This window comes from Ornithodoros turicata, chromosome 9, assembly GCF_037126465.1.
Source record: "Ornithodoros turicata isolate Travis chromosome 9, ASM3712646v1, whole genome shotgun sequence".
NCBI lineage: Eukaryota > Metazoa > Arthropoda > Arachnida > Ixodida > Argasidae > Ornithodoros > Ornithodoros turicata.
Window position 1 is genome coordinate 22,194,365 of NC_088209.1, and position 26,169 is coordinate 22,220,533.

A 26,169-nucleotide genomic window follows, 5' to 3' on the forward strand; every position below is an offset into this window, starting at 1 on the left:
CCGAAAAACCGTTCATAACCGCATTGCCTTCGACAGTACTCACTCCGTGTGACGCTCCATAAGTCACCGACTGCCAGGAAACTCAGGACCGAGCTGACCCAATTCACCCTCTCCACCCATTTTTTTTTCTCAAACGCACAGACGCACACATACACATACACACAACGAGGCAAGCGGCATCTGGTGAGTGTGACGGAAAGTAACCAGGCGGCAGCCATAGCAGTGTTACTTTGAGAACCGCTCAAAGGGTTGAGACACACCTCGTCTCAAGTTATTCCGGATGTAAAACGCAAATATTTGCATCGGTGTGAGCCTGCATTCTAAGTTTTACAACAAACGGGGTAATAGACGCGTCGAATACCGGCACCGCGAATATCGAAACTCACGTGGCTCTGACGTCACGATGGGCATCTCCGCCAATGAGGATGCGCGAGAGAGATCATGTACTTACGACTACCAATGAGAATGGCCGGAGCCCCGATGTCAGAGCTTGGCAAATGTGTGTAATCAATGCTTTATGCCTCCCCAAGTACGACATGTAGAAAATAAAATAACTATTTTTTTTCCTCAATACTCTAAAGGTGCAGTACAATGTGTGCATGATGTAATGCACCACATCTATCAAAGCGTCATAACCGCTTTACTTGGGCGTTCTTAATTTTTGATCTGGTTGACGGACACAGTAGCAAAAGCAACCAGGCAACCTGTGACTATACCAGTGGCTGGCTCATGTGGCGGTTGGTCGATCAACAACTAAATAACCGTAGTTGTTGAATTAAAACCATAACGTTATTGTTGGCTACACTCATTTGTTCGTGCATCGCGAACCAATATTTCTACAGTGGAGGAGGGCGTCTGCTGCTCTCAATCTAAACTTTAAAAGCGCACTGATCATAAAGCCTTCAGTCAAGTTGTTCCAGAGAGGCCTGTTGTCCTACAGGAGCAAAGTGTAAAATGTGTCACGACGACTTCCCTCAACAATGAAGCATGCAGAACGCGGCAATTCAGATTTTGCTTGTTTGTTTGACCTTACGAAAGGCAGGGACGGTGCCAATAAAGGTCCGGGAATTACTTACCTCGGCCTTGTCGGAAAAGAGAGGAGGGAGATGCTACGCGTTTAAGAAAAAAAAAAGTATTTCGACGGACGCACAGGAACTGTTTGCCAAACACATGTTGTTGAGGAAGATGTCACCACGATGGTTTTTGTTTCTGTTCGCTGTCTGCGTTGTTCACTCCGTAGAAATCGAATCTGAAATCGGTGAAAGTGGCGGGACAGTGAGTGAAGTGTCTGCGGACTTTGAAGAGGAAGATGCAGGAAGGACGGAAGAGCCTCCGGCGGAAGAACGATGGAAGAAGATCGAAACTAGGATAAAGGAAATTATTCAAAAGTTTATTCGTGATTCGTACCGTGATGGTATTCGCTTGGCGTACGACGCCGAGTTGTCCGTGGACTGCATGGGCAGCTTGACTATGGTAATGAAGGGACTTTCGGAGCTGAACTCGGATACCATTAGACGTAAGTCCACGTTTCTTTTGATACATGTAATTGATAGAAGATCGACAGCCTGATGTGTTGTTTCGGTGGTCGTGGTGGTGAAAGGGCTTGCCGTTGTCGACCTCACAGGGGTGGGCAACGTCACGACTGACGCCCTGGGGATTGTGCGTCCTGGGCCGACTTCTAAGGGAACTGTGCCGACATATGTCTGAAAGCGTCCGAGGAAAACCCAGGAAAAAACCCCAGACAGCACAGACGGCACCGCGATAAGAACCCGGGCACCTCCCAGTCTCGACGTGACCTGGCCAGCACGCTAACCACTGAGCCACGCGGGCTGGTGAGGCTCACCATTACAGTGTCACCCACATACCGCGACCAATAGGGTACAGAGTGTCGTCTATAAAGATGAAACGCTCCTTTCATAATCTCAATCAAAATAAAGATAGGGGTTTGTGGCGGTTTCCTTCTTCTTCTGTCTTCTACGGGAATTTAGCACCACAATCCTGTTCTTGCTGAACACCGGGAGAGTGGACGAGGAACTGTAGGCGACATCAAGCTCAATTGAAAGCGAATTGAAACTTAGGAATAGCTTGCCTAGCGATTTGAAGATGCTTCCAGGCAGGAAGTCGCAAGGGAGCAGCTTAGCCCACTATGCCTACATTGATCCTTGACTTTCGCGAGGAATATGGATAGAGGGCCCCGCGAAAATGAAAATTTGCGAATAACATAAAGGTAATTTTAAGGGCAGCTATTGGTGCCTCTTAAAGGGTAACTAAAGTGCAAGAAATTCCCCCTCCCTCGCCCCTCTCAAGAAGCCCGACAATGCGGACATACCTCAGATTGGCCTCCTCAAATGATCTCCTGCGATGAGTGGACAAATCGTTTAAGGGGACCAATGAGAGAGCGCTCCGCATCGTCGTCCTCTTCGAGAAGGAGAGGAAGAGGAAAAGCGTAACCGTGTATTCACACGTTCGACATTCCCACGAAATATTCTAGTGGAAGAAAAGGCGAAAAAGAAACTGCTCACGGGTCTTAGGCTACCCACAGCCCGAAACTGCCCACAGCCACGAAACTGCCCCGAACGTCTTATATTGAGCATTCGCACGGCGCTTTAATATCAGGGGTGGCGTGCTGCATACGTAGCAGACGACACCATCGGCTCTGTCGTCCGCTACGGAATATCTTGTGACTGAGCCACAGGAGATTCCCCATGGTCAGAAGAGTAGTAAAAGACATGACGTTGCGCGATCACGTGGCAGCAGAAAGCTATGACGTTTACGCATCTTCCACTGGAATATTCTGGGGAATGTCGCTCGTGTGAAAACACGGTAAATTGCAGGTTCTTTCGATCATAAATCACAAACGAAAGCAACGGATACCTCCTTCCCCGTTCCTTTTGCGTTGATGTCCAGGTAACGGAATCTTTCATTCCGCGAAAAGGACAACAAGAACTTTGTATGAATGATAACGAATGAGGAGTTTCATCGCCAGGAGCAATATCCTACCCTCGTTGATGGGGGTAACGTTGTGAAATGTAGTATTAATTGCGACCGGGCGACGCGGCACTGGTGCGTCCGTTTCCAGTCCTGGACGGATCATCGCCGGACAGCTTGAACACGGCCTTTGAAGGGGAAATATTCACATCCTCGTGGGACTTCCCTGGGACATCTGCCCAGGATGCGGACATGGATGATCGATTTGGGAATATTATGGGACACAGTGTTCTGTCTGGGAAGTCACTACTCTGTTAAGTCAATACTCGTTCGTCGCCTAGAGGATAAATGTGCTTCTGTGGCGCTCTCAGCCTGTGCATTCCTCACGACACCACAATGGGCTGGAACCCACTGGAACCCCCGCGAGAAGAATTCCTCGCATTTTAGTGGCCCTTTAATATATTGTTGCAAACATTTACTGCGTGGCACCGCATGGTACCGCAATGGTCGTCTGCTCGACATAGTTTCGCTCTTGCTGCACCTTCTCCCCGGCAATTAAGTGCATGCCGCAACTACGTGTACACTTTCACAAAAGGAATATGAAAGCACAGAGGGCGCGCGCAGCGTTGAAAACAAACAAACACACACACACACACAAAATACGAACGTCCCATCCCTTGAGAGATATAGTGGCAGAATGCATCTCTTTTCCAGGAAGTTTATTTTCGTTTATTCATTTGCTGGGTGGGTGCGTCCAGCCTCGGGGATTATTCGCGTCGACCTTGCATGGTCCGATTGAGGAGAGACGCTGCCAGAGATAATTGCGTCGATAGGCGCTCATCTCGGAAAGCATATGCTGTTTTATGGAAGACGTCAATACGTTGCGTGCTTTTTTCCCAACCATTTATCTTCTTCATTCCGTAGAAATACCATCTGAAATTGTTCGAAGCGACGACGTAGCGGTAAGTGGCGCCCAAAAGGGGGACGATGTGAGAAAAACAGAAGTGCGCGAAAACCACAGGGAAGGTTTCAATGTATACTCTTAAAACAGATCTTCACATTCTGTGATCTCATTCCTTACGACTTTTATGGAATAAAAATCCTTTTAGAATCCTTGGTAGTGAGACCTCGCTACCCTAAGCGAGCTGAAGTAGCCGGCCCAATGTAGAGTTCGGCCAACATCTCCATATTTTTTCCTTTTTACACCAACCAACCGACCTGTAAGTACTAGGTAACCAACATGTAGCACTCAGAAGCACGGCAGGTTAACCCTTTGTCCTTTGCTGCAGTTTCATTATGAACATCTACCAACTCCACCTACACAGTCTGTCGATTGGTGTTGGTCGCACAGCCTTGTGACGTTCGCCAAGGTGCGGTAGCTCATCCTTACGTCACAGTGAAACCGAAACCCAATGTGGACATGCCGTTCATCTTCCTTATTTCTCTCGGAAAGTACGACGTTCAGGTGGATGAAATTTTGCATTTGGCATCAGCACGTAACTTATACAGTCGACTACAACCCTAATTTCAAGATAACCCAACAGCTCTCAAGCAGGAAACGAGATCTCGGAACCAAAGAGCTTTTGAATGTCCCTATGAAGTACTTGAAAAATTCTATTCGTAGTTATATTTAGTGATGTCACGGACCTATCGAAGGGCCGAACTCGTAAAAGTTCGCGAAATTCGGGAAAGTTCGTTGAGATTCGACCGCATTGCGCATGCGCATGGCTCGAGAAACTTTCACGTAGAGTTACGTCTGTAATCTGATGACATAAGTCTATTTAGTAAGTCCAAGTATGTTTATTTGAGCTTGTGCTAGCCAGATGAAAACGATGTGGAATAGAACACCTGTTATGGGCGCCACTTAGCGAGCTCTGGTGGTATACTGGTGGTGCAGCGCTACAACGACATTGCACAGACAAAGGCCTCTGATATTTTTCCGCATGTCCTCCACGTTCACAATAGACAATTTCAAACTCATTTTTTGTTATTTATAAAAGCTATACCAATAACAGTGTTTTTAATTTTTGATTACGAAGCCTGCGCACCTTGACGAATCAGACCAGAAATTCGAAAGTTCATCCAATAGACCTGTACCCGAGAAACGTCATAATGACGTTGGTAGACAGACTGAAACCGAAACAAATCGGAAGTGGCGGGCTGGGTTCCACGCATGGGCACTTATTCGATTCCTCCTACTGAAAGAAAACGAGGACCGAAGATCGCGTCCCTTTCAAGAACCATCGTACTCCCCTCAAGACCGTGGCTTTCGGGCGCGACCTCGTTCGCCCCTAGCTTCGAGCATAGTTCAACTCTACCAAATTGGTGGCGCTATCGAACACTATGACGCCATTTGTTTACAAACAGGGAGAGGTCTATTGCGCGAACCAGTGGGTTCAACTGCGAACCTCAGGTTCCCGGAAGATTCGTGACATCATTAGTTATAATTGCTGCAGTTTCATCCAGTGTAGAATTATCAAAGCTCCAAAGCCTCCCGGCTGCCACGAGAAGAAGACTGCGACTGTCGTCAGAGAGGAACGGTCCCAAGAAACAATGAGAATATCGGGTTGAGAATAACGCCGCATTCTGCTTCGCAATTAGTGCTTCCTGCAACTCTTTCGACACTTTCTTCCATGCCGCTGGCGCTCATAATTGAGCGCTGTTTACTACGCGCGGTCAAGAGCGCGTAATAAAATATCTTCCACGTTCATTTAAGCGGACTTCACGTATTGTATGTAGTGGACGCGTTCCAGCAAAATAGCGCCGTTATCTACTCAGCCTTTCGAAACGCACAACTCGTCCTTGTGGCCCTCGTCCTGACCAGAAGTTGAGCAACTGTCAGCGAAGAAAGCTTTGGACGTGTGGGCGATGACGAGGAGTCACAATTATCTATGAAGGTCAGAGGAGACGTTCGTTTGCGCTTGGAAACGTATTGGGCCTGCGAACTCTCGATATTTTTGTTATGCGATGTAGACTAGATTCATTTGCAGAGAATACGGTATGTTTATTTTCCGAAAGACGATTAGGGGGGGGGGAGGGGGTAGTGGCAGGATCGGTTCGCCGTTGTTGGTCACACAGAAGTGAGCGTCGTCACGACTATAAAAAAAAAAAAGAAAAGAAAGACGGGCGGAGGATAGAGGATGAAGGGTGGAGATGCGTAGAGGGTGCATGAGTTCGTCGGGGAGAGCAAAGTGTTAGATGGGTCGTTGAGCAATACATGCCTTCTGCAGAAAGAGAATAAGGTTTCTTGCTTTAGCGGAACGTTCGGCAGAAGAACCACCGGGGTAGAGGATGTCCGCCAGCGTGCCCGAGTTGGAGCGAGGGAGATGGGCTTCGCGCGCAGAACGGTTGGAAAGACGACGGGGAAAGGACGACTGGAGTACGCGTTGAGCGAATAGAGAGTTTTAGTTCATCGTACGCTATCGCTAGGGCCGACGAGAGGGTATGGCTGCCAGGGATGGCGCCCCAGGGCCCGGGCCACTTCAGGGAACCGCGGCACACAAGGTGTGTCGTAATCATATAAAAAAATATATACTTGGACTGTGTGTTCGAGACGTGAGGAGGGGTCCCGGGCATGACCCCCATCCCCGGGCCCGTACTATCTCTCGTCGGCCCTGGCTATACCGCCTTTGTGTACGTAAGGTGGTTCTGCACACGCCCATAACAGAAAGAGATCTTCGCGCAGCGGGCAGGACCACTAACGTTATCACTTACGTACTCAAAGGCGACAGCGTACGATGTAATAAAACTCTCTAATGTGTCGAGAACATTGGCTACGAGGGCATGCGCCGACTGTCGATAACCAGAGCACTGGTACTCGACCGGGGTATCGCAAACCTGATCCTCTCGAGCTCCCGCGAGTGAAACTTGGGTGCGTACAAAAGCAAGCCTGCGGCCAAACTTGGTATCCAACTGTTCCCAACATCTCACCGTTGGCATCGAGACTGGCATCTCCCGACGTCGTGGCTGACGCTCGTCGTAGCGCTACGCACATCAAGGAGCTCTGCTTGACACCGCTTGGATCAGCCGACAGCCAAACTCCAAAATATATATGTAATATAATAACAAATAAATCAAAATCAATAGTGAGTGATAATTAGTAGACGGTCGATAACGTGGCTTCGGAGGTGCCGCGTCTACCGCATCCAATCAACAGATATGATTCTGAGCCGCACATTGTATGAGATGCACGCTGCCATTGGTTCCGGTATAGGTGCGGTATAGCATCACGCGGTGACGTCATCAACGCTCTACTCGAATAGCTCGTACCTTGCACGGCATCTATATCGCATGACCCATTTCTCCACGCAGTTACTCCTACAATTGTGTGGTAGAATGCATTGTAGGGGACACGGCTGCCTAAAATCAGCGCTCCGTGGTTTATCTCGTCTCAAATCCCCAGGCCTGGCGAGACTATTTCTTTCGAGTAATCAACACGTGCAGCACGTGGTCCACCTTCAAATACAATATTGCCACAACACTTTCAAGCGCAACAGAGGTAATATGGGACTGCGAAGTACTGAGGGACGATTTTAGCTAACCGTGTCCGGTGTCCCCAACAGTACCGCTTGAACTACTCCATCATTCGACGCTTGCCTGCGCATCACAGGCTCTTGCACTGCGTGCAGTGTCTGAACTCGTGAAAGTTCATTGATACTCTGTGATGGTGATGATGATGACAGAAGAAAAAACTCCATGATCCTAGTTCTGGCTGCTCGCCACCTAGCGGACCCCAGCAGAAGCACTCAATGAATGATAGTAACAGCAGACGACAGGTATATTTCGCGCTGACCCGAAACTGCAGCAACTTCCCTTCGTGTGCGATGGAGTTTCTCGGCTTACAGAGCTCAAACAGCAACAGCACTGCTCAATTCCGCAGTGCAATACTGCTGCGCAGAAGAATATTCAATGTCGAGAAGGGGAAGAGGAAAAACAAAATAGCACAGGAGCGGCGTGAACGGAAACAACGAAGACAGCAGGAAACCACGCGCGAGTTATATTTGTACTAGTTTTGAAGCGTGTCTCGTGGAAGAAGGCACGAAGCAGGGCAATTTATTCATTGGCAATCATTTTTTTCTCCGCCATCTTGAGGACGACGCGGACGACGCTATAGGTAGTTGGAGAGGCGAATACAGCAGTAGTCCCCTTACCCCAGCGAAGTATGTTGTGAGATTAGCTCAGTTGATATCAAATTGTGTCTTCTCTCTCCTTTCTTTCTTTCTTTTTTAAATGCCTTGACCTCATTTGTATCATATTGTCCTCTAGCCTGGATTTCTTTATCTGGGATTTTGCAAGGTTTGCTGTTCTAGCTTGTTGTTTGCTGCTTTTGTAGTCAGTGTGTAATAGATCCCGAGGTTTGTAGGCCCCGACGGTGTCGACCCAGTAGGAACTAACACCTCCATATCTTCCATTTTTGTTCAAATCTAATCTGACCTTGGGCTATCTTTCATTTGGCTCGGTGGTTCTTCGTTACAGATGCATGTAGCAAACGGATGTCTATATGGCTGGCCCTTGGATATAATGATAGAAAAAGTAACGGGGGAGAGGCACCGGCATGCAGACTGGAGCATGTTAGTCTTACATAAACACGTACGCACGCATATTCGTATGAAGCATGCTATAGGCACACTTAACCAAATTACCAGCTCCCGTGACATAGTGGTTAGGATGCTCGCTTTCCACGCCGAGACTGGGAGGTGACACGGGTTCGAATCCTGTCACCGGCTGTGCTGTCTGAGGTTTTCCCAAGACTTTCCAGACGAATAGTTTCCCGAATAGAATAGACGAGACGAATAGAATAGACGAAACAGTTCCCCCTGAAGTCGGTCCAGGACGCATACTAACCCGCCTGTCCCCCACTCCTTCCTGCTGTCCTCTCTCCATCTGTCCACGTCTGTACGCTGCTCATAGCCACAGTTGCTTCGCGGTGCTAACACGAAAAAAAAGATCGAAGACGTTGGACTCATCTCCAAGGCATATTATGTGAATACGAGGTAGATACGGCAAGAAAAGCAAGCACTGGGTCCCGATCTTGAACTCTGACAGGGTTATCATTATATATATGTATGACGTTATCATTATATTTGAAGTTCGCGCGCTCCAAAACCGTTTTAGTAGGCTCATATGGCTCGCACAAGAGCTCGTGGCGAATCACGGGCGAACTTGTGCATTTAACGCGCTTTATGGGGATAACGACAAGTTCGGGCTTGTGCTGCAGCCAGCCTCTCCAGATCCCTTTCCACTATACATACTGACACCATTGCCCTTATGATTTAATCAATGTACTCAATACCGTCTATGACCATAAGAAAGCGTATTAAAACGGAAGTTTCGTGTTGCCTTTGTAGACTTAGGCCAGGTTTCACCAGCGCCGATTAACATTTGAACCAAGAACGGTTCCCTATAGGGGGCCGTTGATGAAACCCGTGTTCACATAATTCAAGTTATAAGTTGAATTTAACATGGGAAACTGATGTTCTGAGGCTGGAACACATAGAAAGTACAATCTGGTAATCCAATCCAATCCGGCAATCCAGATGATGTTGGTTCGAGTCCTACAGCTGGCTAATCTTTTCAGTGACTTTCATCTTTCATCATTGAATTTAACGCTTAACTCTGCTTCACTAAGGCCCGGTTTCACCAACGCCAGTTAACTTTGAACCGCGATCAAACGTTGCTAAAACTTGAAGTTAACACTCAATTATTTTTGCAAACTTTAGTCGGTGATGCGATGAATGACTCAGTAACAATAACTCCCTTAGTGAAGCACAGTTAAGAGTAAAAATCAAGTTAAGGGGCCGTTGATCTCGGTTCAAATGTTAATCGGCGTTGGTGAAACCGGGCCTAAGTGAGTTATTGTCGCTCAAAACACTCATCACGTCAGCAACTGACGTTTGTAAAAAAATAATTGAGAAGTTTTAGCAGCCCTCGATCTCGGTTCAAAGTTAACCAAGTTGACATTTGGAATGACCTTCCCCAATCCATTGCCACCATCTCTGATGTTTCTGCATTTCGCAGACAGTTGTGTTCCTTTTTTGAATTATAAAGTGTGTCTCATTTACTTGTATTATTTTGTTTGTGTGTCACTGAACATATGTAACCTCGTGTACTAGTTATATTAATATATTCATTATGTGATAGTGCTTGTTGTATTATTAGTTCATACCCACCTCATGTAACGCCCCTCGCGGGCATTTGAGGTATTCGCATAAATAAATAAAATAAATAAAACCAGCGGTGGTGAAACCGTGCCACAGCAGTTATATGCGGTCGGCTGTCCACAGGCGAGCATCACCGGTTACCCACAGCACCTACAGGATACCACGTGGTGCTCCACACGGCGGCAATCCTCCGTGCGTGGTAGCTGGCATAGTACTCCCTTGTTTTTCTTTTCTTTTTTTTCAAGCCCCTTTGTGATCGCATGCCCTACCTTCCGCAACGTATTTTCGTTTCGACTAAGATTGTAGGAGTGTGGAGGCCAATGCAATCGCCGCCTGGGCACAGACACAAACAAGTGGTGGTCTCTCCGCTGATGCAACGAGACGTCATGCGGCAGCAGTGCTACTGATTCGCGGAACTGCTAGGAAATTACGCGTGTAATTTTGCCGTTGAAACTGAAGGTCCGCTCCCACGCACGACACGGAATAGTCTCTACTTTGGGCTCTGCTTTCGTTGTGCAGCAACGTGATTGGGGCGTCTTTCATCCCCTCGTCTACGTCGCTCTCGCTGCTCGGGAGTCTCTCATGCAATCGCTCTTCAACGAGCGACAACGATAACCCGAATGCGCTAATTCTAGCAGACGCAGGTCTGATGCTTCATTCCCCACGAAACACTGAGAGAACAAGTTTCAAATATGATATGTCAAAACAACCTCCCGCGACATATTCATCCCAGTTGACGCTCTTTGATTCATCAGCTAACAGTGTCTTATGACTCTGATTGATATCACGGCCCGACGCGACACCGTTTGGCTGACATTTCCACTTTTTTTTTCCTTTTCCGCTTTGTTTCCCTGTCTTTTTCGCTTCTAATAAATATGTCCCTCACAGACCCGAAAATGTCGGCAAAGTGTGGACGCAGCTTCATGGCTGTAGCATTTCGGTTACTTTATAAATAAACACAGCTGACCAGTGTAACCACACATGGGGATAGAGCTGCAAACCAGACGAGGACGGACAAAAGTAAACACTTCTGTCGATCCCCGTCCGGTTTGCAGCTCTATCCCCATGTATCGTTACCGACTGCCCCAAGTTCCCACGCTTGTTCAGTGTGACAACCTACGACAGAGCCTGTATACTGTAACAACAAACCTGTAACTCTGGACGGATTGCAAAGAAGGGCTAACGCTGCACATCTCAACGACAAGATGTTTGGCAATGGCAAAATAGTTCAGGATACGTTCTTTTTTCTTAGAGTGCTGTAAAATTGTGACGACGCGTACTGAACCCAAATCACTTTGTCTTTTCTCTTTACTTGTGTGATCTGGAAACTACGAACAGTCCTGGATGCCTGGGGCAAAATTTCCCCTGGTTTCACTACCGGCAGTGTAGCACAACTCGGCGACTATGACCTCTGCTTGGGGCTTACCGTGCGGGACTCGAACAAGGAGCCAAAGTTCCACGGCCAATACTGCAGTCTTGCAATGAACCCTCCTTTACCACCAAGACCTGACGTCATTACTAATGACCTTGTTCTTTTCAACACGAGCGGATTTGCTGATGACACTGTAAGTACGTGCGAGGCTAACCATTTGGACTTCCTTACGTGTAACATCACGGTACCATTATTATTATTATTATAACCCTTTGGACCTGACCATACACTGTCTTGCAGGCCGTAAAAGATTTCATGGATGCCGCTTGGGGATTCTACGTCACCAAGCCTCGGTTTGCGATCTGCGTTCCCGACCAGTGTTCAATGGAAGACATAGAGAAGTTGCTGAGAGCCGGTACGACCCCGCGTCCTACTGAGTTGATGTTGTTCTTTTCACGGCTTTCCTTGTATTTCAGTTGAGGACAAGTATGGTGCTGACCTCAGCCTCCTTAGCTGTGAAGTGAAGGAAGACTTCCACTGGAACACGTCCCAGATTATCGCGATGTAAGACAGTGTGGCGTCTTAAAGGGGCACTAACGTGCGAAACGCTCTCGTGGAATTAAAGATGGCGTTACCTTGACACCAACACAAAAGGAACGGTGGTGGTGGTGGTGGTGGGTGGTGATAGGACAAAAGGAACGGGATTCATCCGTTGCTTCGTTCGTGACCTATGAGCGCAAGAAACCGCAGTGTACGCTTTTCTACTCCCTCTTCTTCTCAAGAAGCGCGGCAATGCGGAGAGGCCTCCGGATTGGTCTCCTCAAACCACCTCCGGCGATGGTTGGACATATCGTTTGCGGAGACCAATGAGAGCGCGGTCCGCTTTGTCGCCTCAGTAGAAGGAGAGGGAGAGCGTAAATTGCAAGTTCTCTTGCTCATAAATCACGACCGACGCAACGGACGGCTCCCGTTCCTTTTGTGTTGGTGTCAAGGTAACAGTATACAGTCTACACTACTACTACTCTACACTCTACTCGTTATTATGACAGTCGTTAGTATGACATCCTCACTTTGTGACCGTTTTTCTAGGGAACCGTGTCTTCCCCATAGAAGCACCATGTATTTCTCCCTTGTTATTATGACAGCTCGTTAATCCGACTATGACCGAACTTCTGAAGACGGGTGGTGCAGTAGAACACGTGTATTCTGCCCTCGTTGTTATGACCACCGACTGTTGATGACCTCACAGACTGTGAACCGAGTTTTGAGGACGAACGGGGGAGAACACTGGCGTTCTGCTCCTATTATGACTACCGACCTTGCAACCCTTCCACAAAGTACAGTGGCCCCGGACGACGCAAAGTGTGGACCATGTCGTCCAAAGCACAACCCCGTTTTCAGCTTAATTCATTGTGAGTCGTAGCTCTGGCACAGAAAGTTGCAAAGGATAGTTCTTGGACTACGTCCTCTGCTTCTCAGGATAAGTATAGTAGATCCACACGTGGTGTGTGTGTGGGGGGGGGGGGGGAGGTACGATGTTTTCCAGGTGGTTCTCGTTAGTGTGGCTTTCCCTGTTTGTAAACATATGACGTCATAGTGTTCGACAGCGCCACCAATTTGGATGAGTTGAACTACGCTCGAAGCTATAGGGGCGAACAAGGCCGCGCTCGAAAGCCACGGTCTTGAGGCGATTATGATGGTCCCTGAAAGGGACGCGAGGTTCGGTCCTACTTTTCTTTCATTAGGAGGCAGCGAACAGGTGCCCATTCGTGGAACCCTGCCCTCCCCTTCCGGTTTGTTTCTGATCCAGTCTGTCTACCAACGTCATGGCGACGTTTCTCGGCTGGAGGTCTATTCGCTGTAGGACCAAAATCGGGAGGGAACGGACGTGGTCCTACGAACGGGTCTATTTCGTTCCACAATGAAAAATTTTTGCACTTTAGTGCCCCTTTAAATTATTAATGCAACGATACCACAGGGCTAAGATCTGTGTGTCTAACGGATGAACGAGAATCATGATCATCTATTGTTTGTTTGCGTACTTTTCTGTTTGTTTGCGTACTTGCAGCATAATCCTGGGGTGCTTTGCTGCTGTCGTGCTCACGTCAACGTGCCTCGAAGGAGTTTTCTTTTATTTGCAACTATGCGGCAAATGCGCCAACAAGCCTGGTGCGTCTGCGCTCTGCGCCATTTTTTAATTACATAATTTTGCGTCATACTTGCACAATAGAGCGTGCTTGACATTAACTACATGTATTCCAGGTCCTTGGCAAAGAGGCTTTCTGTCACTTTCCATCCACAAGACAACGGGAAACCTGTTCCGAGTTGGAGGCGATTCTCAACAAAGGCAGCACTTCAAGTTCTTCAACGGGCTTCGTGTTCTGTGCGTCTTCTGGGTCATCGCCTTCCATATTTACACGTATCCCAGCATCGTCACTTTGCGTAAGTTCTCTTTATTGTGTCGGAGCGTCGTAAAAGGCTCACGAAAGTGCAAAAATTTATCCTCGCGGAATAAGAGATGCCGTTACGTCAACATCATCACATAACGAACGAGATTTATCGGTCGTGTCGCTCGTGTTTTAAGCAGGAACGAAACCGTTAGGTAGCCCCTTCCCTCTTCTCTCTTTCTGAAGAAGCTCGACGATGCGGAGCAGCCTCCCGTTGGTGTCCTCAAACGGTCTCCCGCAATGATTGGGAAAATCGTTTGAGGGCAGTAATGAGAGACCGCTCGCTTTTTCTCCGGATTTCGGACGTCAACTAAGATATAAAAAATAAACGACGATAAATTCCGAATTCTCGAAAAAGAATAAACTCCAAATGTATTCTCACCAAATCAACGCTAAAATAAACTAAACTAAATAAAGTTGTTGTAATAAACTAAACTCCGCAAACCCCGGAATCGTATACTATATATAAGTGTGAGGCGCACTCGTTTACTCATGAAACATACTATGCGTCCACCTCCTTTTTTTTTTAGTTTCGTGTTAGCGCCGCGAAGCAACTGTGACTATGAACGGCGTACAGACGTGGACAGATGGAGAAAGGATAGCCGGAAGGAGTGGGGGGACGGGGGGGTTAGCATGCATCCTGGGCCGACTTCAGGGGGAACTGTGCGGACATTCGTCTGGAAAGTCTGCCGGAAAACCCTGGAAAAGCTCCGCCGGTGCGGGGATTCGAACCTGCCTCACCTCCCAGTCTCGGCGTGGAAAGCGATCGTCCTAACCACTATGCCACGGGAGCTGGTACGCCCATCTCTGATGCGAGCCAGAAAAATATGGGGAGCCTATGTTACCCTCAATGAAAGTTTCCCTTAAACGAGACTAGAGCACTGCAAAAGGGCTGGGCAGGACCGAAAACCCTAGCCCGGCCCGGCTCGGCCCGCGGGCCGAATCGGGCCTCAAAGTTATTGTGTCTGCGGGCTCGGGTTCAGCCCGAGAGTTCTCGGGCCTCAGTCCGGCCGAGTTTTTGTGAACCATTCTTTCGCAGTATTTAATCCTCAACATACGTTTTGAAGATAAAGCAACCATATACCTGCGTGCTCCCTCCGTCTTTCTGCTAAAACGCTAAGATAGGCCTCGAGTTATTCTCGACTACGCCATGTTGTGGATCTCGCCCTCGCTGCGACGTGCACCATGGACAGGGGCGCTATAGAGAGTCTTCACGCTGACGTCGCATGCTCGTAAGCTCCTCCCACTGGTGGTCACTTTTCGTGCTAGCGGCATTGAAAGATGACAAACTGTGCCATTTTTCAGTGCGACAACTATGGTTTTTCATAAAAGAAAATGTGAGAACGACAATGATGAAGTGTCTTCGGGATAAAAGAAGGGTACGGACGCGACCGGATTTCAAAACACCATTCAAGGCTTCGTTTTCGAGCACATGCTAGATAATCTCGGCAGCTGCGCCGAAAAGTGACTACCACCATGGCGGCCTAAACGCGTTCGTTTGACATCATGTGAAAACACTCGCCCACGTGTTTCTTGCTACAAGTATAAACCGCATCAAAAGCTGCGTTTGCGCGTTCCAAGTATATGTGGTTTCACTGTTTACTGTGTTCAGTGTCAGCCACATTGCGACTGCGAGCCAGGCCTCGGCCGGGCTTTCGGTTGCCGGGTACCCCTCCGTGGCGTCGGGTACGGGCGTGGCCGGGCAGATCTTTCAGCAGCCGGGTCGGGCTCGGGTCGGGTAAGCCTCCGTGGCTTCGGCTACGGGCCGGGTCGGGCCGGAAAAATTCAGACCCGTGCAGTACTCTAAACGAGACTTCCTAACTCTGGTCACGTGATAGATCCTTCGCGAGGTATGATTTCCAAGACGTCTTTTGAGCATCCTGTATAGGAAACCTCGTTCTGGACACCCATGAGACGAAGTTCGCTGAAGCTCAGATTCTCCATCCGGGATCTCCCAAGTTTGCTAATATGTATGTTTTATTTGCACTAGGATCACTTCGAGAGTTTCAAAACAACGCAGAAAGGTTCTTCTTCCAGTTCGTGAACAATCCTGGCCTTGCCGTGGACACCTTCTTCTTTATCAGGTGAACACCTTGTTATTAGTTACACGCAGCGTCAAAAAAAAAAAAAAAAAACATGCTTTTACAAATACATTTTCTCAATCTCTCACGAATACCTTAGCAGTGTCTTATGGGAGTGCGACTTATCAGTTAGCGCCAATAAAAAGCCAGCTCAAGCATATTTTCGGTCGTTGACGTCTCTAGAGTAAAAATGTATCTTACCACAGCCATTTATTTATCACAATCATACGCAAGCACGCGACTCCCTCTTGGGGGTAGGATTTGTAGTGACTATATATAGTCAGGCCGAAAGTGCAGCTAGGCTCTACATTCCAGGAATTGTGTCACAGTTCCAAGCAGGCTTTTGCCGAACAATTGTCGGGGAGAAATACAGTGATATATTATATGAGCCCACATATTTGAAGCAGATACAATTTAAAGGGGCACTAAAATGCAAAAACAACTTGCTCTCAAGTCCGTGTTTCAATTCGTACAATGCAAGGAAAATTAGTTCACACAGCGCTACCGTTTAGAAGAAAAACGCAACGAAACCAGAGCCGTCTTTGGCGGCAACGAATGGGATCCCCAGGAGGCAAACATTGGCGGCATCCAATGAGACAGCAGGAGAAGCGCGCCCATACCTATCGTGATCGTGTGGATTTGGAACGGGTCCGATTCCGATCGTAGTGTTCCGTGTATGAGCGGCATGACGCGCACTGCTGCATTTTTCAATACCGATTCACTGAATGGTAGCCCACAACAGTTCTCGCGAATGTTCCACCGAAAACATTTATCTTCACGTCCTTCGGACAGCGGCGCCAGTCCGCTTCTCAACACGCACTATGTTTTTCACCGGGACTGCTTCATGATGTGGCACGCGCAGCATGAACTAAAAACACCGATGCACAAGCTGAAGCGACGTTCACTGCTTAGCGCCGAAGCAAGAAAGAGTCCGGCATAATTTCGATTGTAACTCCGTAACCGAATCAAAGTTTTGAATTATGATAGCAAGTACGAAATTAACATAGCGTGTAACGGAATTTGAAGTGCACTTGTTTTTGCATTTTAGTGTCCCTTTAAGTCCCTTTGCTGTTACCAGCAGCCCCATTACACCGCACAATAAGTATTGATGCCTTACGAGTAGCTGCGACTCTACGAGACGACTCGCTTATGGCTGTGGAAGACGATAAGGGCATCATGACCTGGGAGTCTGCTGAGCTTAACATCGACAACCACAAGAGAGCATTCTGTGCTTAGAGACCTAGCAAAATCGAAATAAACCCTGCCTTTTTGATTTTGTCATATTCGGAAGCGCAATCTGTGTCTTAAAGTTAGCTTTACGGGAGTTCCAAGGGTCCCAGGCCCTGCAATTACATGTAGTATGCACGTCACTGCTTGCCACAACACATGCGGCGATGCGCGAGAGAAATTTACTAGCTGTTGCACTAGTTGCTTTTAACGGGGAATGATACTTCATGTTTGCTCCTGCGTTTCTTAACGGGTTTCTCAATGTCACGACAGTGGATTCCTGGTACTACACAGTCAACGTCGAATATCAAAAACGACACCATGGCTCAGGCATTACGTGGTATCAATGCTACAACGTTATTGGAGGTGAGAAATATATTCCCACAATGCTGCATTTTCAGCATATCATTCCACCAGTTACAGAGTCTCTAGCGACCCTCATCGTGTTAAAGACGCGCTTTATTTTTCATGCGTGCGACCCATACTGGAATATGCACGCCCTCTCTAGGGCTCATGCAACATGCAGCTTGAAAACGTACTCACAGAGCGACGTACTTGTGTCCCCTGTGTTGCCTTTATGGAAGTGTGACTCAACCTAATGCGTAAGATAGGAAGGCTCTCCAATGTCGTATTAAAGAACACCATGTGGTCGAAATTATCCGCCGTCCTGCCTTGTTCCACGTGCAGCATGTAGCCGCACAAGTGTAGGCAGACTCACTCCCATTTATTATTATTCCAACCCGAAGGGCGAACTCGCGTCTTAGATCGTTACCAGCACCTTGATTTGACATGGATAAGCACCACATAAGATAAGGTAAGATAAATCAATCGGTACAGCGGAAAAAACATGAAAGGCAAGGCAACGTGATTCTGCAATGACTTCTCAATAGTGGGATCTACAAGCTGTCGATTTCAGTTTCTACGTTTATTGGGTTTTACTCTCGCTATGAACTTTTTTTGTTAAACACATTTTCACGTATTTGATAAACGTCACGCTTCAAGTGTACTGGCTATAAGGATCCCATGGCTTGGTATTTAGGTTGGTCCCCTTGGCGCTGTTGGTCATGCTAGGAGTATTCCTGCTTCCCCCTTTATCTTCTGGCCCCGTTTGGAAAGAGCTAATGAGCAAAGAAACGGAAAACTGTGTCCAGAGGTGGTGGACAATTCCAGCTGTTTTTAACAATCACTACCACTTTGACGACACCGTAAGTACTCATGCATTACTCCTTTCCATGAGCAGTGCATTTAACTTCGACGGCGCTCACCGCCCCCTGGAAAACAATGTGGCAATGAAACGGCCTTGCCGGTGTAGAACAGCCCCACCTCTTTTTTTTATTCGTGTATTCCTGATTCCTCCATATGTGTGTATTTTCTCGCAGTGTCTTGTTCACTATTGGTACGTCAGCGCGGACCTGCAAGTGTACGCCATTGCCTTAGCCATGTCCATACTTGCATTCAGGTAAGAAAATATCTGACTTCTAACATAATATTGACGACAAGACGCCAACGCTTCGTTCGTAGGAAACCTGCTACGGCAGTAGCCCTCATGCTTTCGGCAGTTGTCATCAGTATGATTGGGGTTGCGGTACAAACCTACGTCAACGGTTACCACCCGACCGTGCTCTTTTTCAGCAGAGATGTAAGGTAAGGTGATTTTGTGACAGAGTATAGGATATGTTGCACAGCTACGATCGCCCGTACCACTATACAGGTTTACCTTGAACATGAATCGTTGGGTGGCCCTGGTACCGAGCACGCACATTGGACCGTATATCGTGGGCTCTTTGACGGCGTCTGCCTATCACTATCACTACAACAAGCGGATCCATCCAGTAGGTGCCACATGGAACGCCAGCTATGGCTAGAAAGTTTCCTGTTTTCTTCCCTTAAAGAACGGGGAACCTAAAAGGACATGGAGAGTAGCACATATGCAACCTGGTGTAGAAGTGGGCAGCATGTAATTGAGCTTGAGGTCGGACGACTGACAATCACAAGAGCTTGTCACTCGCCCGCCCACGAGCGCAGGGACACGTGGCCCACTTCACGGGAAGTGACACGGGGGAATTCGCATACCTTGTTCCTTTATCTACTATTTTCACGTACACTTATCCAATGGCATTGCAAAAGTTCAAACTTCTTCTGCATGTTCCCATGTAACCACGAAGGGTCCAGAACGTCCGGAGATCCTCGGACATGGCTGCCGCGGGACTTTTTATTGTTTGTTACCGAAGGTCTGCAGAATGCTAGCTCCACCTTCACGAGAAGTAGAACTCGACTTCAAGACAGGCTTTGGTTAGAAATCGCGCTCCTTGATATCGCTCAAGACTGTCAACCCCGAGAGACGGCGAGAGAAACGCGGCTAATGAATGAAAGGTGCCGTTACCTTTGCGCCAACACAAAAGGAACGAGATTCATTCGGGCTGGAAATCTTGTCTCATTCGTCCAGCTGTCCATCAGATGCAACCACGCAAAATACATTCGCTCTACAGTGTACAATAGCTGCGCGATCAAATTTAGAAAAACGGTCAGAGAAAGCAGACGCGGACTAGAGTCACTAATTAATGGTGTCTTCGACTGGTTGCTTCCGATCGCTCTATAGAGCGCTCTGGAGCGACGGTTCATCTTCGACTGGTCCTACCAGTCCACCTACTAATCCACCACCAGGCGGTCCTACTCGCTGTTGTCCCCGCTTTCTCCGCATGACGGGCGAAATGACCAACGCATGAAAATGAAATTATAGATGTGCTTACCCTGGTCTATGAGACGAATGATGATATGAAATGAAGTGCTCGAAGTGGCCGCCAACATCCGTTAAGGAACAGCAAACGAAATACACTCGCTTGCAGGGGAGGACCATGTATGTAATTAGGACCACGGTGGAGATCCAACTGCGGCGAGCACGTTCGGACTTCGTGGTTATATGGCTTGTCATGTGGTTCAAATTTGCTTCTGAAAAGAGTTGTTTATCTTTTGTAGTTGGTGCAGTCCTTCCTCTGGCTTACAGCCCTGACACTGAGCGGATTGTCGCTCTTTCCGACGATGCGGTGGGGTCTAGGGGATGTGCCATCGCCAGAAGTTACTGTTGCCTTCGCTGCCATTCATCGGGTCGCGTGGGCCTTGGGTCTGTCCTGGTATGTCTTCGCATGTGCCACAGGCCGAGGAGGTATGTACACTAAACTATCTGAACCGGGTATTCATATGAGCGACATCCTCACGGAATCTTCTAGTGGGAGATAAAAGAAAAAAAAAAAGAAAACTGCTGACGGGGCGGAAGTTCCGCCGCGTCTCATGTTGACCGCTCGCACGACGCCGGAATTTAGGGAGTGACGTCCTGCACACGTAGCAGACGACACCATCAGCCCTGTCGTCTGCTATGAAATATCTTGTGTTCCCGATCGTTAGAAGAGCACGAAAGGGTATGCCAGCAGTGGAGGCTGCAGCAGAAAACTATGACGTTTTGCGCGTCTTCCTCTGGAATATTCGGGGGAATGTCGCTCGTGCGAATACAAGCACCATATAAGCACAAAAGGTAATGCGGGCAAGACTTGAGGGATAGTTCGCTCACCAAGCACCGATTCGTTGGTTTCTGTCGCAGACGGTAGTGTATTTCGAAGTTGGTCAGGTCCGTGCATTAGCTTCCCGCAGCCCGCTTCTGACCTCCGCCGTGTCCACCAATCCCTCGTCCTGGGTTCTATCCGATATAGCCTTCCCATATAGCAATGCCTCAGCCGAAGCAGAAATCAAGATATCCTCTTTAGCCAAGCATGGAGCCTCCGCGTCTGTTTGGGAGTCCCTTCGACCACCGAGACATACTCTGTCCTAGCCGAAACACGCGAACCGCCGATCGATGTCCTGCGGGACGGTGCAACCCTCCGCGTTCTCGCACGGTACCTTACTCGGCACCCTCTGCACTACCTTCGCCACATCGACGAAGACTGCCCGACCTCTGACTTCGGTCGTGCTCTCGTTCGCCTCAAAGGGTCCGTCCCTGCACAGTTCTCCCTGCCCTTGCACGCCCCGGCGATGTGGACGCTTGTCAGACCCGAGGTCTGTGCCAGTATCCCCGGCCTCCAGAGGAAGAACGATGTGCCTGTGGCAGTAGCCCGCCAGCTCGCGCTCGAGCATCTCAGTTCGGCCTATCCGCAGAGCCGCGCCATCTATACTGAAGGGTCAGTAGCGAATGAATCATCAGCAGCGGCCTTCTACGTCTCGCAGGAAAACCATGACCTCGCCCTCCGACTTCCCTACACAGTGTCCTCCACGGATGCGGAGTGCTCGGTCTGCTCGCCGCTCTGCGGCATATCGCTGGATCTGTGCCTGATGCGTGGGTCGTCCTCACAGACAGCAAGGCGTCTTTGGGACTAGTGTCAGCATACCACCCGTGCGTCGTGAGTGATCTGCGTACCATGGTACTTCAGGAATACGCCCACCTCTCCTCGGTCGGCCACCGTATCTGCCTTCAGTGGGTACCCGGGCATACAGGGCTACACGGAAATACCTGTGCTGACGCGGCTGCAAGACGCGCCGCGCTTGATGCGGCCACGCCGGTGCCTTGCCGCTCAGGGGGTCTGCGTGTCGCCTGCTAATACGGCGTCTCTGCGGCGACGGCACCCGCCAGTTTCTTGTACACGCTATCCGACCTCATGCATTCCTGCAGTCCATCGACCCCTCACTGGAGTTTGTCATCGGCTGCCGCTGTACCCGCAAAGAAGAGTCCCTTCTACATCGCCTTCGGCTGAACGTTGCCCACACCCGTTCACTCCTGTTCAAAATGGGCCGCGTCCCATCTCCCACTTGCCCCTGCTGCGCCGTAAAAAACGATATCTCCCATCAGCTCCTACACTGTCAGCGTCACCACCATCATCGGGCCGTGTCTGGCAACACCTCTCAGAGCTTGGGTGCACGGACGGACGGACGTTTCCCTCGCAAGACCCCTTGGCCCCGTGCAGCGAGCTAGCCAGTGGAGTGTCACAAAAGCGGTGCTCCGCTTTCTGCGTGATACGGGCCTCCTTGGCTCCCTGTGAGCCGGGTTTCTATTTGATTTATCTTGTTCTTTTTTTCTTTTTTTTTCTTTTTTTATTTATTGATGTCTTTTTTATGTTTCATTTTTTTGTTTTTGTTTTTGTTTTTGTTTAGGGAATAGCAAGCCGGCGTGCTGCATTGGTAACCTTTCACCTTTTACCTTTCCTTTTCTTTCTCCCAATAAATCCCCCCCCCCCATTCCCGCAGCTCGAGCGACATGATCTATTGTAGGCATCTGAAAGCAACGAGATCCACGCAAGTAGGCTTTCCCGCGGAGAAGAACACGCGCGCGACGTCTGTCTGAGAACAGTGTGAGGTCAAGAGGGCGGTTCGCTTCCCTATCGCCAGCCCTGAAGCAACGTCACGAAACGTCACGAAACGTCACGCGAGCAGACCGCCCCCTCCCGTAATGTGCTCCTCCCCCGGCGCTCAGCTGCGCTGCCGATGCCCAGAGGAAAATACTGAAAACTCGGAAAATACGTCGATTTCGAACGAAAGGGATCGAAGGAGGGTTGTTAACATGACCAACACGTTCCTGTTTTTTTTTTTTTTTTTTTTTTTAGTTTTGTCAGGGAGCGTACTATCCCTTTAATCGTTACGAAACAGACCAGACAAGCCGGATCATTGCTGCGTTGTTATTTGCATAATTAACTCTATATGAACTTCGGTGTTCCTCAATACATTTTCAAGCACCTGAACTAAGATTCTGTATGTTCCACTGCAGGAATCTTGAACACCCTTCTGTCCTGGAATGCCCTGGTGCCACTTGGCCGTCTTTCATACGCCATCTATCTTGTGCACGCATATCTGGTTTTCCTCAAGGTTTATACAGTACGTCAACTACTGGACGCTACGAATTTCAACATGGTATGTGCATTAGGAAGGACACAAATCATGCCTTAGTACGAGGACTGGTCAAATGATATCCAGAATTGATTTATATCTAAAAAGATGAAATGCTCACAAATTTGAAGCCTAGTCCCCCTCGAAACCACCCTTTCAGAAACTGCATTCTTATACGAGCGCTGTTTCCACTGTCACTGCGGTGCTCTAGAGGATCTGGAGCACATTCTTCTTCATTGCCCACGCTACCAACCTTCCCGAACCGCACTCTCCGGTTCTCTTAGTCAACTACTCTGACTCTCGCCCCTTCTCTCTATCAAAATTGCTTGGTCCCTGGCCGAATCCAGCCCACCAACGCTCTGTGCTCAAATCTCTTTTGACCTTTTTGGACACAATGGGACTTCGATTCTCATTGTGAAGGGGGCTCATTATTTCATTCCCCACGTCACCACCAGCAATGGGGGTAGAGTATCGCCCCTGGCGATGAAACTCCCCATTCATCATTTTTAATAAAGTCGTTGTTTTGTTTCCACTGTCCGAAACATCTCTCGGTGTCGTCTTAGGAAATGTTTTCATCTGCATTTCAATTTTTGGAAAAGGAAAAAAATGCAGAAATCAAAACGTTGGAATTAAGAAAAAATATTTCAGAAAAGGTAATCGATTCAAACAAATGTGGCGAGAAAGCTATTCCCTGTTTCCGAAGACTTCCAAGAATGTTCCGGACAGTGGAAACACTGCTGGGACGGAGTCTGTGGTTTCCGACGGGAACTACGTACTCCGATGATGGCTAAGTTTCAGATTTTTCGGTATTGTATGTTTTTAATATAAATCCATTCTGGATACTTCTTGACCAGTCCTCGTGTACAGTGCTGGACAAAAGTTTACGGAACATGCTCCGGCGCATTCCTTCCTCAGAGGGACAGGCTGGCAGCGAATGGGACCGTACGTACGGACTCGCAGACATGTGCCTAGGTAACCCAGTCACCTGCTTGTAAGTCCGTCCGGTACCATTCGCTGCTATAATGGCACTCTGAGGAAGGAATGCGCCGGAGCATGTTCCGTAAACTTTTGTCCAGCATTGTACTTCTTGTCGGTCTCAGTTCTACGAGCCGAATACTTTTCTCGAGGTCTTGCGGGGAAATTGGGGGCTCAGTTTTGTCTACAATGCTGCGTATAATTATGAGTATTTTGTTCGCGTTCGTACACTAAGTGCCATGATCAGCCTGCTCGCAGCATTCAAGACTTACTGATATGTATTCCTGCGTGCTCTTTTCTAGGTGTCGTCGGTAATATCTACCATGGTCTTATCAACAATGTGTGCCTATCTGGTACACGTGATTCTGGAGTGTCCTCTAAATTTGCTTCGAAGCTCATTCGAGAAGTGGGTAAAACGGAAGGCATCGTCCCGTGCGTCCTTTAGCGTGCCTTCTTCTCTTGACGTTCATACGAAGCCCTCAGTTGAACTACAGGTGACAAGGAACAACGAAAATACCGTCAGCTGAGCTGGAAACATCACCCAAAGACATTTCTTTAGTCCTGATTCTTTTCCCAAGTAGCCATGCCTTGCTGCCACTTCGTGGGTTTCACGTGGGAATAACTGCCTATTAAGACTATGCCTAATATGACTAGGGTTGCCACCAGGCCGGTTATTTGCCGCTCTTGCCGGTTAAAGGGCAATACCGGAAGAGTTTTTCCGGTATTTCGCAGCAGAAGGAATTTCATGGAGAAATTCCGTCAAAATTTATTGGCTTCAGGTCGTGATTCTTGACGGTTTCGACGTTTCCTAGTTTACGCCACCTCCTTTCTGTGCACATCTCCAGGTCCCCCAAACTCACCTCGGAAAAGCGTGCAACGAAGAAGGCCGCCACTAGATACCCCACTGTTCCCGTTCCGGATCACTTCAGCGCGCTAAGTTTAGCGGCAAAATGTTTTTGTTGTTTCTGCGAATGAATCTAGTCTTTATATGTCCAAATAAAACGCGTATAACAACTTTCTGTGTCGTGTTTCATTTTTTGGTCCCGTTTTTAAACGTGTTGAGCGATCGGAAGGATCTAGTGCACGGCTGCGTGCATCACATAGCGTACCTGTCGTACCAGGCGCCGCAGGCGCAATCGTCCAATTCTTCCTCGGTGACTTGGCCTGGCTTGGATTGTGCTTCAACTGGATCTTTAGCGCACTACAATCGAACGCAAGCCAACGTTTGGTAACAATGGGGTATCTAAGGGCGGCCTCCGGCATTGCACGCATCGGGATAGGAACAACTACATAGGAAAATGGCGACCTTGGGGGACCTGTGCACATCCAACCGCGCAGAATCACAACGGGAGCGGACACTGTATGCTTGCGAATACTAGAGTAGGGAGGGGACTCTAGTGCACACTGCTGAATGTGCGTTATCGCTCTTAAAGAGTTTACCTCACCTTCTCCCAACCTATCTATTTCCCTCGCCCAATCCCAAATTTTCTCCTCTTCCCTACCTACCTCACTCACTTAGCTGGAATCTTTGACGGCCAAAAGTGGCAACCCTAAATATGACTGCTGCGTGAGAACTAGATGTCAGGTTGTGGTACGTGCCGTAAATGGATTTTGTGTGTATGTTGTGTGCATGCATGGTCATGAACTTTGTTGGTTGTCGTTTGGTCATGACATGAATTAAAGACGTTTTCTTAGATCAGGACCGTGGCTACTCAAATGCGCCTTGTTCTCGGGGAATATAGAATGAACAGGGAATAGCAACAGCGCATGGGGGAAAGCTTCAACAAGGACCAGCATGCCTGAGAGGCTTCCTTACACTACACTGTGACGGCAACTCCACCTGGTGTTTAACGGTGGTCCCTCGCGGCTGAATAATTCCTAAAGAGCTGGTGCTATCGAAAAACTTTCATTTTCAACATCATCCCTGAGACATCGAAGAACCGCCAAGAACTGAGGAGCGAGCGGCTCATTTGCATACGCTCATTAATTAAATAAAGCCGCTAACTTTAAAATTTTACTTCGGACGCTTTCGGATCCTCTGTTTACCGATCGGGACATTCAGCGAAAAATATTCCAGGGGAAAAACGCGTCGATAGGTGATTTTTCGAGTAATT

The 26,169-nt window shown here is 48.4% G+C and overlaps 1 protein-coding gene across 1 annotated transcript; it reads left to right on the plus strand.

The window, feature by feature from the left end:
* Positions 1-1,185: 1,185 nt before the first annotated feature.
* On the plus strand, positions 1,186-25,757 carry LOC135367813 (nose resistant to fluoxetine protein 6-like). The gene is made up of 15 exons (XM_064600929.1): positions 1,186-1,516; positions 11,427-11,653; positions 11,761-11,875; positions 11,937-12,024; positions 13,529-13,629; positions 13,723-13,902; positions 15,898-15,991; positions 17,489-17,581; positions 18,255-18,420; positions 18,595-18,674; positions 18,737-18,859; positions 18,927-19,047; positions 20,192-20,378; positions 22,962-23,104; positions 24,358-25,757. Exons 1-15 carry the CDS (start codon positions 1,186-1,188, stop codon positions 24,580-24,582), a joined length of 2,274 nt encoding a protein of 757 aa, XP_064456999.1. The 3' UTR covers positions 24,583-25,757.
* The last annotated feature ends 412 nt before the right edge of the window (positions 25,758-26,169 follow it).

Bases quoted from the DNA above. Each gene is read 5' to 3' on its own strand.
- LOC135367813 (XM_064600929.1), top strand. From the start codon at position 1,186: ATGTCACCACGATGGTTTTTGTTTCTGTTCGCTGTCTGCGTTGTTCAC. The intron at 11,876-11,936 runs GTACGACCCCGC...CTTGTATTTCAG, and splicing joins AGAGAAGTTGCTGAGAGCCG to TTGAGGACAAGTATGGTGCT. The intron at 13,630-13,722 runs GTGCGTCTGCGC...CATGTATTCCAG, and splicing joins CAAATGCGCCAACAAGCCTG to GTCCTTGGCAAAGAGGCTTT.